Genomic DNA, 13433 nt, shown 5'->3' on the forward strand with positions numbered 1-13433 from the left:
TAGGGGCGTAGTTTGCTGAAGTACGTGGTTTTGTTTAATCAGATTGCTATAAGTATGTGAATTTGTAAACAATAAAGTAAAGAATATTGAACAGTCAGAACTTGCAGTGTCTCCGATTCCTTCCGGCTGATGAGCTCATAAACTGTTAAACTGACGCTTAAAGGTGAACTGACTGATTAGATCAGTCAGTCAGGAACTGCAGGGATTAAAATCTAGTCTAACCATGTCCAGCTCAGAGCTAGGGCTTCTAATTAGTAAAGAGGTGCATTATTTTCTTGGGGTTTAGTGAAACTAGAAATTCCAGCATGGCATCCCCTGGATTAAAGGGGAGAAGCTAGTTTTGCAGTCTCAATTGTGAAGCAAAATATAATTCAATTCCTGAGAAAATGTAAACTAGCATTTTGTTTATTGTTGAACTTAGTTGCGCGCTTATTACTATTAATTGGGCAATTATTCAGTGTATTTATTTGTTGTCATTTGTTCCTGAATAAAACAGTTGCTTTGTTGTTGTTCTCTTTTTTTGTATTAAAGTTAGAAATAAAGTATATATTTTAGCTGCTCAGCTGTCTCCTTGGACGGTGTCCTTTCGGAGAAATCCGTCTTCTATAACACTGAACTACATGCACTTTATATTTAAATGGGAGACACCCACTGTCATGGTTATGCTGAGTTTCTAATCTTGAATACACAAGAAAACCTTATGCCAGAATGTGCACAATCACTCTCTTTAAATCTTACATAACTAAAGTAAAAAAACAAAATGTTAAAGTTCATGTCAGAATGAATTAGCAGTTTTATAGCCTTATGAAGTACAAACTTAACTTCTTCAGTATAACTTTCAGCCACCTGGTAAAACAATTGTCACTATTACAAACCAAAGTGTACACATCTGAGTTAATTATTATAGAATACCACAACTTGACTGATATCCTGTGAATTGTACCTGGAATTGGAATCAAGCCTCCCATGCAGGCAATATTAATAGATCTATGCAAAATGGATCTGCTAGTAATTGTTGTGCTAGTTACGATTAGATAACACTGGATTTTTCTGTGATTAAAATCGAGGAGATCTATTGGAATGAAAAAGAAAAGCCAGGAAAAAGCAATACACATTGAGACACATACTGATTTTTGCTATGCTCACGGAGGATAATGAGTAATGTATTAAGGCGTAAAATAAAAAAAGAAAAAAGTTATTCCCAGAGAAGCAAATGCAGCACACACATGGTGCACACTACCTCTGGTCAAGACAATGTTAAAATAATCTGCAATGTAATAAAATCCATAACACCGCTGTAGGAACCTGATCACACTCAGGGGCTCATGTAGAGTTTTACAAAAAATGCGTATACATGCAGGGCCACCAAGGGGGATTCTAGGACCCTGTACAGCAACTTCATGGGGCTCCCATACAGTCGATTGGCATGTAAACGTATGTGCTGCTTAGGTGCTTTACTCACACATGTATCCTGTGCCCAGCAGCTTTACTCACAGGTGCCCCCTGTGCCCAGCAGCTTTACTCACACATGCCCCGTGTGCCCACAAGCTTTACTCACACATGTACCCTGTGCCCACAAGCTTTTCTCACACATGTACCCTGTGCCCACAAGCTTTACTCACACATGCCCCCCTCTGCCCAGCAGCTTTACTGACACATGTACCCTCTGCCCAGCTGCTTTACTCACACATGTACCTTCTGCCCAGCTGCTTTACTCTCACATGTACCCTCTGCTCAGCTGCTTTACTCACACATGTACCCTCTGCCCAGCTGCTTTACTCTCACATGTACCCTCTGCCCAGCTGCTTTACTCTCACATGTACCCTCTACTCAGCTGCTTTACTGACACATGTACCCTCTGCCCAGCTGCTTTACTCACACATGTACCCTCTGCCCAGCTTCTTTACTCACACATGTACCCTCTGCTCAGCTGCTTTACTCACACATGTACCCTCTGCTCAGCTGCTTTACTCTCACATGTACCCTCTGCTCAGCTGCTTTACTCTCACATGTACCCTCTGCTCAGCTGCTTTACTCTCACATGTACCCTCTGCTCAGCTGCTTTACTGACACATGTACCCTCTGCTCAGCTGCTTTACTGACACATGTACCCTCTGCCCAGCTGCTTTACTGACACATGTACCCTCTGCTCAGCTGCTTTACTCACACATGTACCCTCTGCTCAGCTGCTTTACTCTCACATGTACCCTCTGCTCAGCTGCTTTACTGACACATGTACCCTCTGCTCAGCTGCTTTACTCACACATGTACCCTCTGCTCAGTTGCTTTACTCTCACATGTACCCTCTGCTCAGCTGCTTTACTCACACATGTACCCTCTGCTCAGCTGCTTTACTCACACATGTACCCTCTGCCCAGCTGCTTTACTCACACATGTACCCTCTGCCCAGCTGCTTTACTCACACATGTACCCTCTGCCCAGCTGCTTTACTCTCACATGTACCCTCTGCTCAGCTGCTTTACTCTCACATGTACCCTCTGCTCAGCTGCTTTACTGACACATGTACCCTCTGCTCAGCTGCTTTACTCTCACATGTACCCTCTGCTCAGCTGCTTTACTCACACATGTGCCCTCTGCCCAGCTGCTTTACTGACACATGTACCCTCTGCTCAGCTGCTTTACTCTCACATGTACCCTCTGCTCAGCTGCTTTACTCACACATGTACCCTCTGCTCAGCTGCTTTACTCACACATGTACCCTCTGCTCAGCTGCTTTACTCTCACATGTACCCTCTGCTCAGCTGCTTTACTCTCACATGTACCCTCTGCTCAGCTGCTTTACTGACACATGTACCCTCTGCTCAGCTGCTTTACTCACACATGTACCCTCTGCTCAGCTGCTTTACTGACACATGTACCCTCTGCTCAGCTGCTTTACTCTCACATGTACCCTCTGCTCAGCTGCTTTACTCTCACATGTACCCTCTGCTCAGCTGCTTTACTGACACATGTACCCTCTGCTCAGCTGCTTTACTCTCACATGTACCCTCTGCCCAGCTGCTTTACTCACACATGTACCCTCTGCCCAGCTGCTTTACTGACACATGTACCCTCTGCTCAGCTGCTTTACTGACACATGTACCCTCTGCTCAGCTGCTTTACTGACACATGTACCCTCTGCTCAGCTGCTTTACTCTCACATGTACCCTCTGCTCAGCTGCTTTACTGACACATGTACCCTCTGTTCAGCTGCTTTACTCACACATGTACCCTCTGCTCAGCTGCTTTACTCACACATGTACCCTCTGCTCAGCTGCTTTACTCTTACATGTACCCTCTGCTCAGCTGCTTTACTGACACATGTACCCTCTGCTCAGCTGCTTTACTGACACATGTACCCTCTGCTCAGCTGCTTTACTCACACATGTACCCTCTGCCCAGCTGCTTTACTCTCACATGTACCCTCTGCTCAGCTGCTTTACTGACACATGTACCCTCTGCTCAGCTGCTTTACTCTCACATGTACCCTCTGCTCAGCTGCTTTACTCACACATGTACCCTCTGCCCAGCTGCTTTACTCTCACATGTACCCTCTGCTCAGCTGCTTTACTCTCACATGTACCCTCTGCCCAGCTGCTTTACTCTCACATGTACCCTCTGCTCAGCTGCTTTACTCTCACATGTACCCTCTGCTCAGCTGCTTTACTGACACATGTACCCTCTGCTCAGCTGCTTTACTCTCACATGTACCCTCTGCTCAGCTGCTTTACTTACACATGTACCCTCTGCTCAGCTGCTTTACTCTCACATGTACCCTCTGCTCAGCTGCTTTACTCACACATGTACCCTCTGCCCAGCTGCTTTACTCTCACATGTACCCTCTGCCCAGCTGCTTTACTCACACATGTACCCTCTGCTCAGCTGCTTTACTCACACATGTACCCTCTGCCCAGCTGCTTTACTGACACATGTACCCTCTGCTCAGCTGCTTTACTCACACATGTACCCTCTGCTCAGCTGCTTTACTCACACATGTACCCTCTGCTCAGCTGCTTTACTCACACATGTACCCTCTGCTCAGCTGCTTTACTCTCACATGTACCCTCTGCTCAGCTGCTTTACTGACACATGTACCCTCTGCTCAGCTGCTTTACTCACACATGTACCCTCTGCTCAGCTGCTTTACTGACACATGTACCCTCTGCTCAGCTGCTTTACTCTCACATGTACCCTCTGCCCAGCTGCTTTACTGACACATGTACCCTCTGCTCAGCTGCTTTACGGACACATGTACCCTCTGCTCAGCTGCTTTACTCACACATGTACCCTCTGCTCAGCTGCTTTACTCACACATGTACCCTCTGCTCAGCTGCTTTACTCTCACATGTACCCTCTGCTCAGCTGCTTTACTCACACATGCCGCCCTCCCCATTACATTACCCCTTCTTCTTACCTTTTTCTCCACCAGTGACTTCCAGCTGCACAGGAACAGGAAGATTTGCAGCAGCCTCCAGCACTGTGTACCATGTGACTGCTGCAGCCACATGACCTGGCAACAAGCTGTACTAAAATATTCCATAACTGAATGATGAGGCTGCATATAGTAGTACGCATATAGTAGTATGCAACGTGGCTGCCTAGCAAACCCACCCTCCCCCGGGAAACACCAAAAAGAGGGGGGAAAAAAGCAGCAAACAAAAATAAATAAATAAAAATGAATCAGGGAGGGAAAGTGCAGACAAACATAGGCCAAGTACAGTCAGGGCATGTTTGTATAATTGTAACTGAAGTAAAACTTGGCACAGATACATATGCTCAAACAAATGGACCGTGCTTCATACATGTGTAATATATTGAAAGAAAAATTGGTGTAAGTGTAAGCTGTTGTTCCAAATATCTGTACAAAAGTATCTGTGATGTAAATTACAAATAACATTATTAGACATCAAGCATCTAGAATACAAAAATGTATCACTTCGATCTTGTATGTTAGTGTATCAATCACTCTAATTGAAAACACAGGATAAAACATACTTGCCAACTCTCCCGGAAAGTCCAGGAGACTCCTGAAATTCGGGTCAGTCTCCCGGGGGGAGCTGGCATTTCTCCCGGATCCGAGATTTTACCGAGAAGGATTCTTGGTGAATCATTCCATTTTGGAGGGCGGAAGGGGGCGAGGCCAATTGCGTCGTTTTGCCCCCCCCCCCCCCTCCCACGACGTACAGTACGTTTTCGCAAAATGACGCGATTGGCATTGCTCCGCCCCCTCCCGCCCTCCAGTCACGCCCCCAAGTCCCGGAAGCAAGTTTCCGGGAGTTGCCAAGTATGGGATAAAACTGTCATTTAAAACAATTACCATGTGGATTAATAAAATTTGCAAACATATTTATCCTTCTTCTGTTGATTTGGTTATATAGGTATTTTATTTGTAACATAGATTTTAAAGAACAGCAGAAAAAATTATTTGTTTTTAAGTTGAAGATTTTGTGGAACTACAGGTCCCAGAATAAATAATTTATAGTAATAATAACAGAGAGGAGCTATATCCTGCTGGAAACGCAATATTCTGTATGACGCAGCTCTTCTCCCCTGAGGCGTATCTCACCTCAAATATTTGATGAATGATTTGGGATCACAGTGTGAAGTTGTCTGTGTGTTCTCTTCCCTTAAATGCAGATGACGAGTGGGACTCATTCGTAACACTTTTGGGGTTCTTGTAGAGGAGGAGTCACACTCATATTCATCATCAGCTATTTATATAGCGCCACTAATTCTCCAGTGCTGTACAGAGAACTCACTCACATCAGTCCCTGCAGAGAGAATGAGAGAGAATTAACCTAGCAGTATGTTTTTCGAGTGTGAAACTGGAGCTCCCGGAGGAAACCCACGCAAAGACGGGGAGAACATACAAACTCCACACAGATAAGGCCATGGACGGTATGCAAACTCATGACCCCAGTGCTGTGAAGCAGAAGTGTTAACCACTGAGCCACCATACTTAGCCATCCTTACCCCTTAAGTGAGTAATTATATTTTACATGGTATGATGTGGAAATAGTAATAATGTGACTCTCTCACTCACTTACACTGTAACCTTTACGCTTTCTGTAACCCCTAAGCTTTCTCTACGCTACACTTGTTGCACTAGATGTAAGTGGTATACATGCTAGTGTCCTAGAGCTAGATGCACTATGAGAGGGGTCTAACAGAATTATTTTTGCTTCTTTTTCTGCCAACGTTCGGGTGCAATTTTATTTCTACTAAGATAGCACTATATACAGGCTGAGTGGTACTCACCATGAGCAAATTTTCAGCTTAGATGTGTTATAAAAAGAAATACCACTTTCAGGCTCTGAGCAATTGATAAATGACAAAAGTAGCTATAGCCAAATAATGCAAAAAAATAACAAAAAAATAAATATACCGTTAAAACAAAATTTCTTAACACATAATAAAAGCATAATAAATCATACAAACGCAGAATAAAAAAAACAAAACCTAAGAGTACATAAAAAAATACATTATACAATTGATTATTTTTCTGTTAAATCAATATTTTAAAGCAGCCAATCAATTCAGGGTCTCAAATCAGCATTACATAGACCTTGATATCTGAAGTCCAAATATGTCACTCAAAAGTCCAAAGTTTGCCTTTTGATAGTATCTATTGTTGGTGTAACCCCCTGTCACTCTATGTGTCGTGCTGAGGTGCATAGGTGGGCAGTGCCGTAACTAGGCAGGTGCGGGCGGTGCCAACGCCCAGGGCGCAAGCCCAAGGGGGCGCAGCAGCCGCCCGCTACTTGCTTATGTGCCCTGGCTCAATGACAACCATATATAGCTGGTGATATAGCCAGCTATATCGCCAGCTTCCAATACACAAAAACTCATTACCGGCATTAGAAGCGTTCCACTGAAAGCAGGAAGTTCGGCATTTGGAACGCATATGCGTTCCAAATGCCGGAAGTTCGCCAAGTTTCCTGCACAAGAACCGTAGCTCCCAATTACACCTGCCACACAGAATACCTGCGCTGGGATGGGAGACCGCACAGGATATAAATTAAATACAGGAGACACGCAGCGTGAGATTTATACTGTGTCCTGCAGAAAATAAATAATACCAGCTTCTATGATGCAGAAGAAACGAGATACAGAAGAAATTGCAGACTAAAGGACTGCAAGATTTCTTTGCAGAGAGGCAGATATCACAAAAAGGGGCAGATTCCTGCAGAGGGTGACAGCTGTACTCTTATGATTCTGACTCTGAAGAGTCATCTCTGCCAGATTTAATCACCCAAGTAGATCTAGCAGCATCGGACACAAGAGAATTAAAAAAGCTGTCACTGAATTGCAGACAAGTTTTGCTGGATTGTAATTTATGTTTTAGTCACCAGTTGACAACATGTGGCTTTCTTCGGATAGGGTCCAACATTCGTTATGGTTCCAAACATACAAGCACCCCAACACCTTAATGTTCTTCTAGTCTAAAGATGCAATATCCTAAGGCAACTGAGATAAAGCACCAATCTCCATTTAGGACCACAATGTCCAATGTTATTAGGACCTAGTCTCTTTAATTTTACAGAGAAAAGCTAAAGTTACCTCAATTCATAGGGAGTATAATAGAATCCATAAATTGTTATTTCCTTTTATCTGAAATAGAACTAAAACTACTGTACTAAATATATAATCATACATATGGTTTATCATGCAATTGCAAATATGTGTAACAGAATTCGTTCAGTAAAGTGCCAACCACACCCCCAAATTAAGTTGGCCACACCCATTCAGCAAATGTCACTCCCACTTAGATGGGGGGCACCGGTGCCCTGTCTCGCCCAGGGCACTAAAATGTCTAGTTACGGCACTGTAGGTGGGTAATGCACTTCCTTACTTGCACTTTCCTCTGCCCTGTCCAGCTATGGGGTGTGGGCATAAGTGACCAGAGGGTTCCCCCACATGAGGGTTTTGCAGCAATGTCTGTTAAGTGAGGACACAGGTGTTGTTGCATGGTGGTACATTGCAATTGTTGTTGTTATGTAATGGGATCCCATGTGACCAGCATAGCACTTGCTGGGCGTTTTTCTACCTATGCAGCTTTGTCCCTCTAACATGTTCACGTCACTCCTTGGCCCCCACCCCTTCTGCTATGAGGCCCAATCGTCATCAATGACACGCCCACCTGGTGCTCCCTGTAGTCACCGGGAGGTGGCTATTAACGCCAGAGGGGGAGTTACATTGGCATATAAGATGGTAATTGCAACTAGACCAAAGAGCTCTACTTGTTTCATTCAAAACATATCCAATAAAAAAGCCATCACAATTATCTCAGTGGGATAAGAACATAAAAATAGCCACAGTAGTCCACTCGGGAAACAACATGGATTTTGAAAGAGGATTTTTGTACTTATATTAAATCCATTTCTCCTGTTACTTTGAGGGACACTGCTACCCTGGGGCATAGAAGTGGTGTTGATGTTCTTTCCCTCTGTAGCTCCTCACAAATAGCTCTTCACTTAATAATTAACCAAGCCCTAAAGAATAGGGTGAAAGGAAGAAACATGGATCAAAACTTACTGTCTGCAAACAAAACAATAGGAACAAATGAACGCAAGGGTGGGAGCACAATGTCCTCCAAGAGGAATCAGAGAAATGTATTTAATGCAAGTATAAAAATCCTCTTTTGGGGGACACTGCTACCATGGGGACGTTCCAAAGCTGGAGTGAAGGGTACACTGAGACTTAGCAAAGCGCAAAACTTTTCATTCACAAAAATTAAAACAAAAAAATCTGGTAAAAGGTATTGACTGTGGACCAGGTGGCTGCCTGAAGCAGCTGCTTGGCCGAGGCTCTGGGTCATGCTTCCCAAGGAACACACACTGATCTAGTAGAGTGAGCTGAGATATTTCCTGGGACTGGATTTCCCAAGCTGATTTAAGCCTAATAAATAACCATTCTAATCCAGCTGGTAATGGTTTGCTCTGGTCAACCTCTCTTCTGCATGTCATAAAGGACCAGAAGATTGTTCATCCTCTGCAAATCTGAAGTTCTGTACAGATAGATCTTCAGACATCTGACCACATCTAGTAAATGAAGAAACATGATTCCTGACGATGCAATTTGCCTTAGAGAGGGCATAACAATGTCCTGGTTGAGGTGAAATCTTGGCATCACTTTGGCTAGAAAGATGGTTTGGTGCATAGGACAGCCTTGTTCTTATGGAATAACAGAAAAGGCAACCTTAAGGACAAAGCCCCCAACTCATGTTCTACTTATTGAGGAAACGGCCAGAAGCAACACTATCTTCTACGTGAGGAATTCAAGGTCAACACTGTCCAAAGGCTCAAATGGTGGGAGCAACATATGGTGGTTGAACATGAAGGACACCTTGTAAGAAAGTCTGAATTCTGGAATAAGAGACAATTTCTTCTGAAAGTCTCTAGAAAGGGCTGAGACCTGGACCTTAAGAGAACCAAGTCTCAATCCACTGTCAAAGCCATCTTGTGAGAAAGACAAGAGATGTAGCAACTTGATGGAAGAAATCTGGAACCTGTTCCATTTGCACCAGGAAAGACTTTCAGCTAGAAAAATCTGCCATTATCCCTTTGAGGGATAGGAGGAGCCTGAAGTATGCAACCTCCAATAGGGTCAGCAGCATGGTCATGATCTGCTAGCTAAGCACCTGCTGGAGCTAGCTGCAGCCAGGTTACAGCATCACCCACTCTAACAGCAGAAACCCCACCGGAGCCCATCACGATAAACGGGGGAAAATATAGGCGGAGGCACCAGACTTAGTTCTGCTTCAGCCCCAAAACACCCTTTTTACACTCCCATGCTGTGATAAAATAAAACAGAGAATAAAGAATTTAAACCAGCTGCCATAGGCAGATCTGTGCAAAAGTGTCCAAACTCCAGGAACAACTGAAGAGTTATTGGTGAGGATTTATTGAGGGGAGGAGCTTCTAAACCTGGGCAGGATGAACAGGAAGAAGGAGAAATATACTTGCAACCAGTTTTGTGTCAATGTTCACTTCCTCACATATGGTCATCCAGCACCAGATATTCTCTCTTAGCTAAAAATAAGCAACTGCTGTTCACTGGGCCTGCAATCAATCTTGTGAAGAATAATGAGCCAAAGAAGACTCTCCAGTTACACTGTATATGGGTCTCTCCAGAAAGACTGTGTGTAAATCAATTCAATATGCACAAATAAAGGAAAGGATTAACCAAGTGAGAGCTGTATCAGTGCTAATCCCTTACACGATTCATTGCGTATTACGATTTCTTCAGAGGGCAATGTATCCATGCTGTTACTATCAAGCCATTTAAATATCAATAACAATTAGAATAAATTAACTACAGCAGTATTTGCTGGGCTCGAACTAAGTGAAATAATGAAATCCCCACTGACACAAGAAAAGCAAAATACAAAACACATTCAAATTCAATCATAATAAATTAATTTGCCTCAAAATATGCAAATCATATATATATATATATATATATATATATATATATATATATATATATATATATATATATATATATATATATATATATATACACATATACACACATATACATATACATACACACGCACGCACACACACACACAACACAAGTCTTTAAGGGAGAGGGCACTCAACAATCTTTAAACTGCCACAATTTCATTATTCAATACATATAATTGTGTCTGCCTCTTGGGGACCCTGGGTACAACCACCAATATAGTAAATAGAGATCCCACCATCCCTTTCCAAAGTATTTAAGGACTATGGCATTACCTCATAGTGGATGCAGCTGGTGTCTCACACATGCACATGTCATCCGTCCATCTATATACATCCATCAGCCAACCAGTGAACAAAGCCTCCTACACAGTTGGTCACTTCAGGTACACGTTGATGAGTTGCATGTACCTGCCAGAGATTGGTGAGATCATGTCTTTCGCCTTGTAGGGAGGAAACCGGAAATAATAAAATAGATTGACTGCACTTTGTAATCCTCCATGTTTTTCGTTCACATCTTGTAATTGCAGAAAATGTCAGGTATTTAAATAAAATTTAAACAAATTAACACTTTAAATATGTTTTATAAAGCAAGCCCTACCACCTGACATTCATACATATAAGAAAATAACGAACACTTTGCCCATTCAAGACACTGCACCACTACTGCCATCCTCATTATCAAGTGTGCAGCTAGGCAACTAACCACTTTAGTTGAAGTATCTTAAAACACAGCAATACACAATCCATATACTGTCTCTATTTCTTCTAGGACAAAACACCCTCTTGCCCTTATTGGGCCACTCTCCTTGCCTGACATCTGCTGGTTTATACTGGGGCCAACTTTTACTTACCAACTTTTTTCTCTTTCCCCCCGCTATATTACGATGCGATTGAGGATTTTTAAATCACCTACTCTTAATTTGAGATAAGGGATTGAGAGTGTTCAATATTTCTTGGCGGAAAAACAGTTCCTACATGAACAGAGCAAATTCATTTTGGACAGCACATAATCATGTTTGGTTTGATGGCATCTACTTCTTGCAGGTACAAGGTACTGCCATGGGGACCAAGTTTTCTCCCAGCTACACCATCTTATTCATAAGTTGGTGGGGGGAACATACAATTTGGGCAAATAGAGAGTTAGTCACAAACATGGTCCTCTGGCAGAGACTGATAGACATAGATATCATTTTGTGTGGATTGGAGATGAAGGTATGGGAAGAAATTATATAAATTTACAGCTCACTACCTCTGTTAGTAAGGAACATGGCATTTTTTTTAGATTTGGAGATCTATATCAGAAAGAATAAAATAGAGACATGCATGTTTTAAAGCAGTGGACTGCAACAGTTTTATAATGGCAACAAGCAGCCACTATAAGTAATGGCTGGACAATATAATTTTAAGTCAGTTTACCAAGAAACATTGCTCCCGATTGGAGGTATTCAGGAGTTAGTCTCAATATTCAGAGAAAGGCTATAGGAAGGAGAAAGTCAATATGTCCAAGGAGCAGGACTAGGTGGATGAGACAGAGGAGAGCCAGCTAAAGCCACCAAAGTTGGTCCAAGTGGAGGATGAGAAAATTACAACATCCCAGGCCCCTGAAGAAGAATGTAAGTGTTTTGATTTAATAATATAGGAGTATGTTTTGTGTGTTGTTTCTGTAGAAAACTAAAGAGATCTCAATATATATATTTTTTTATATATTTTGGCCTAGGCAAATGCTGCTAGAATGTAGGTGTTTGCCATAAGGACCAATAATTGCCCTTGACAAAACAACACCCACACCACTATATCTGCTTGTAGCTCCAAAGTGTAGTCCTCTGAGTAGTGATGTATTAACAATAAGTTGGATATTAATAACATTTGAAAGTAATGTAGCACCTCTCTACTCTGTAGAGGGTGAGAAATGTGGGACAAAACTGCACGAACACAGACACACTATAATATAAGAGTGGTGTCCAAAACATACACCTGATAACATCACCTATAGCGCAAAATGATGTTTGTAATGATTTTTAAATATAGTATTTACACATGAGGTAGTCTTTATTTATAGGTGAAAAAGAGCACGAAAAAGGCAGAGAAGCAGATCCCACTGTCAATTTGTATCTACAAAATAAAAAAAATATCTGAAAAAAAGTAATTACCTTGAAAAAAAATATGTAATTTGTGTTTTTTTATCTATTCTATTGTTTACATTTGTGATTTAAATTACTCATTATATATAAGTTATATTTAATTACAAAGTTGGTGTGTTTTTTCCCCCTCTGAAATGTACCTTTTTATTAATGATACATATTTGATAGTAAAGGCTGTGATAAAGGGGTAATAGGTAAGGCAGTGAAACGGTTATTATTAGATAATCGTCAGGAGGCAGCAGTGTTTTTGGACTAAAGCTGGGTACACACTACAGAAATTTCGACCAACTTTTTATGCCGAGCGATTTTACATGCGATCGATGGTCCGAGCGCTCAGTCCATGGACTGCATACACACTAGCCTTGTTTGAGACGATAAAGGGAAGAGCGGACATCCCTTTAGCGACTTTTTACAGCCATGTTGTCGTGAACAATGATTTTAATTTCGTACACACTGCAGCGACATTTGCGGGAAATGTAACGAGATACCAAAGGCATTAGTATAAAGGGGCAGAGCTTTTGCTAAAGTTAACACCCAAAGCTGCATAAAAAGAGAAGACTACACTGTCTCATCATTCATTTCTATAAAATAGAAGTTTAGTAATATACATTTAATTTAGAAAAAACATTTAACTGCTAAAGTGCAATGCAATGAATATTCCATAATAATAAAACCCCTTCGTATGTAATGGAATGCTCCATTCTCGGCGGGCATCATCGCTGATTGGTCCACAGCAGAAACAAACGCCCATGTCTGAGTGTATAAAATGACAGAGGAACCTGTTTGGCGCAGAGGAGTGTCAGAAGATGGCGAGTGAGCAAGT

General features: G+C 42.1%; 1 protein-coding gene across 3 annotated transcripts in view; it reads right to left on the minus strand.

Annotated features, from left to right (window-relative positions):
• Window positions 1-13433, minus strand: part of LOC142103899 (carboxymethylenebutenolidase homolog) — an 87431-nt gene that overhangs the window by 13203 nt on the left and 60795 nt on the right. Inside the window, exon 2 of one of the 3 annotated variants that reach the window (XM_075188254.1) lies at window positions 5567-5771. The exons of 1 other annotated variant lie outside the window; for it this stretch is intronic. In XM_075188254.1, coding sequence (XP_075044355.1) covers window positions 5567-5655 — 89 coding nt within the window. In that variant the 5' untranslated portion in view covers window positions 5656-5771. Of the gene's footprint in view, window positions 1-4414; window positions 4522-5566; window positions 5772-13433 lie in introns of those variants that run through there. One more of the 3 variants, XM_075188255.1, reaches the window with a different exon arrangement.

The sequence above is a fragment of the Mixophyes fleayi genome, chromosome 10, assembly GCF_038048845.1.
Source record: "Mixophyes fleayi isolate aMixFle1 chromosome 10, aMixFle1.hap1, whole genome shotgun sequence".
NCBI lineage: Eukaryota > Metazoa > Chordata > Amphibia > Anura > Limnodynastidae > Mixophyes > Mixophyes fleayi.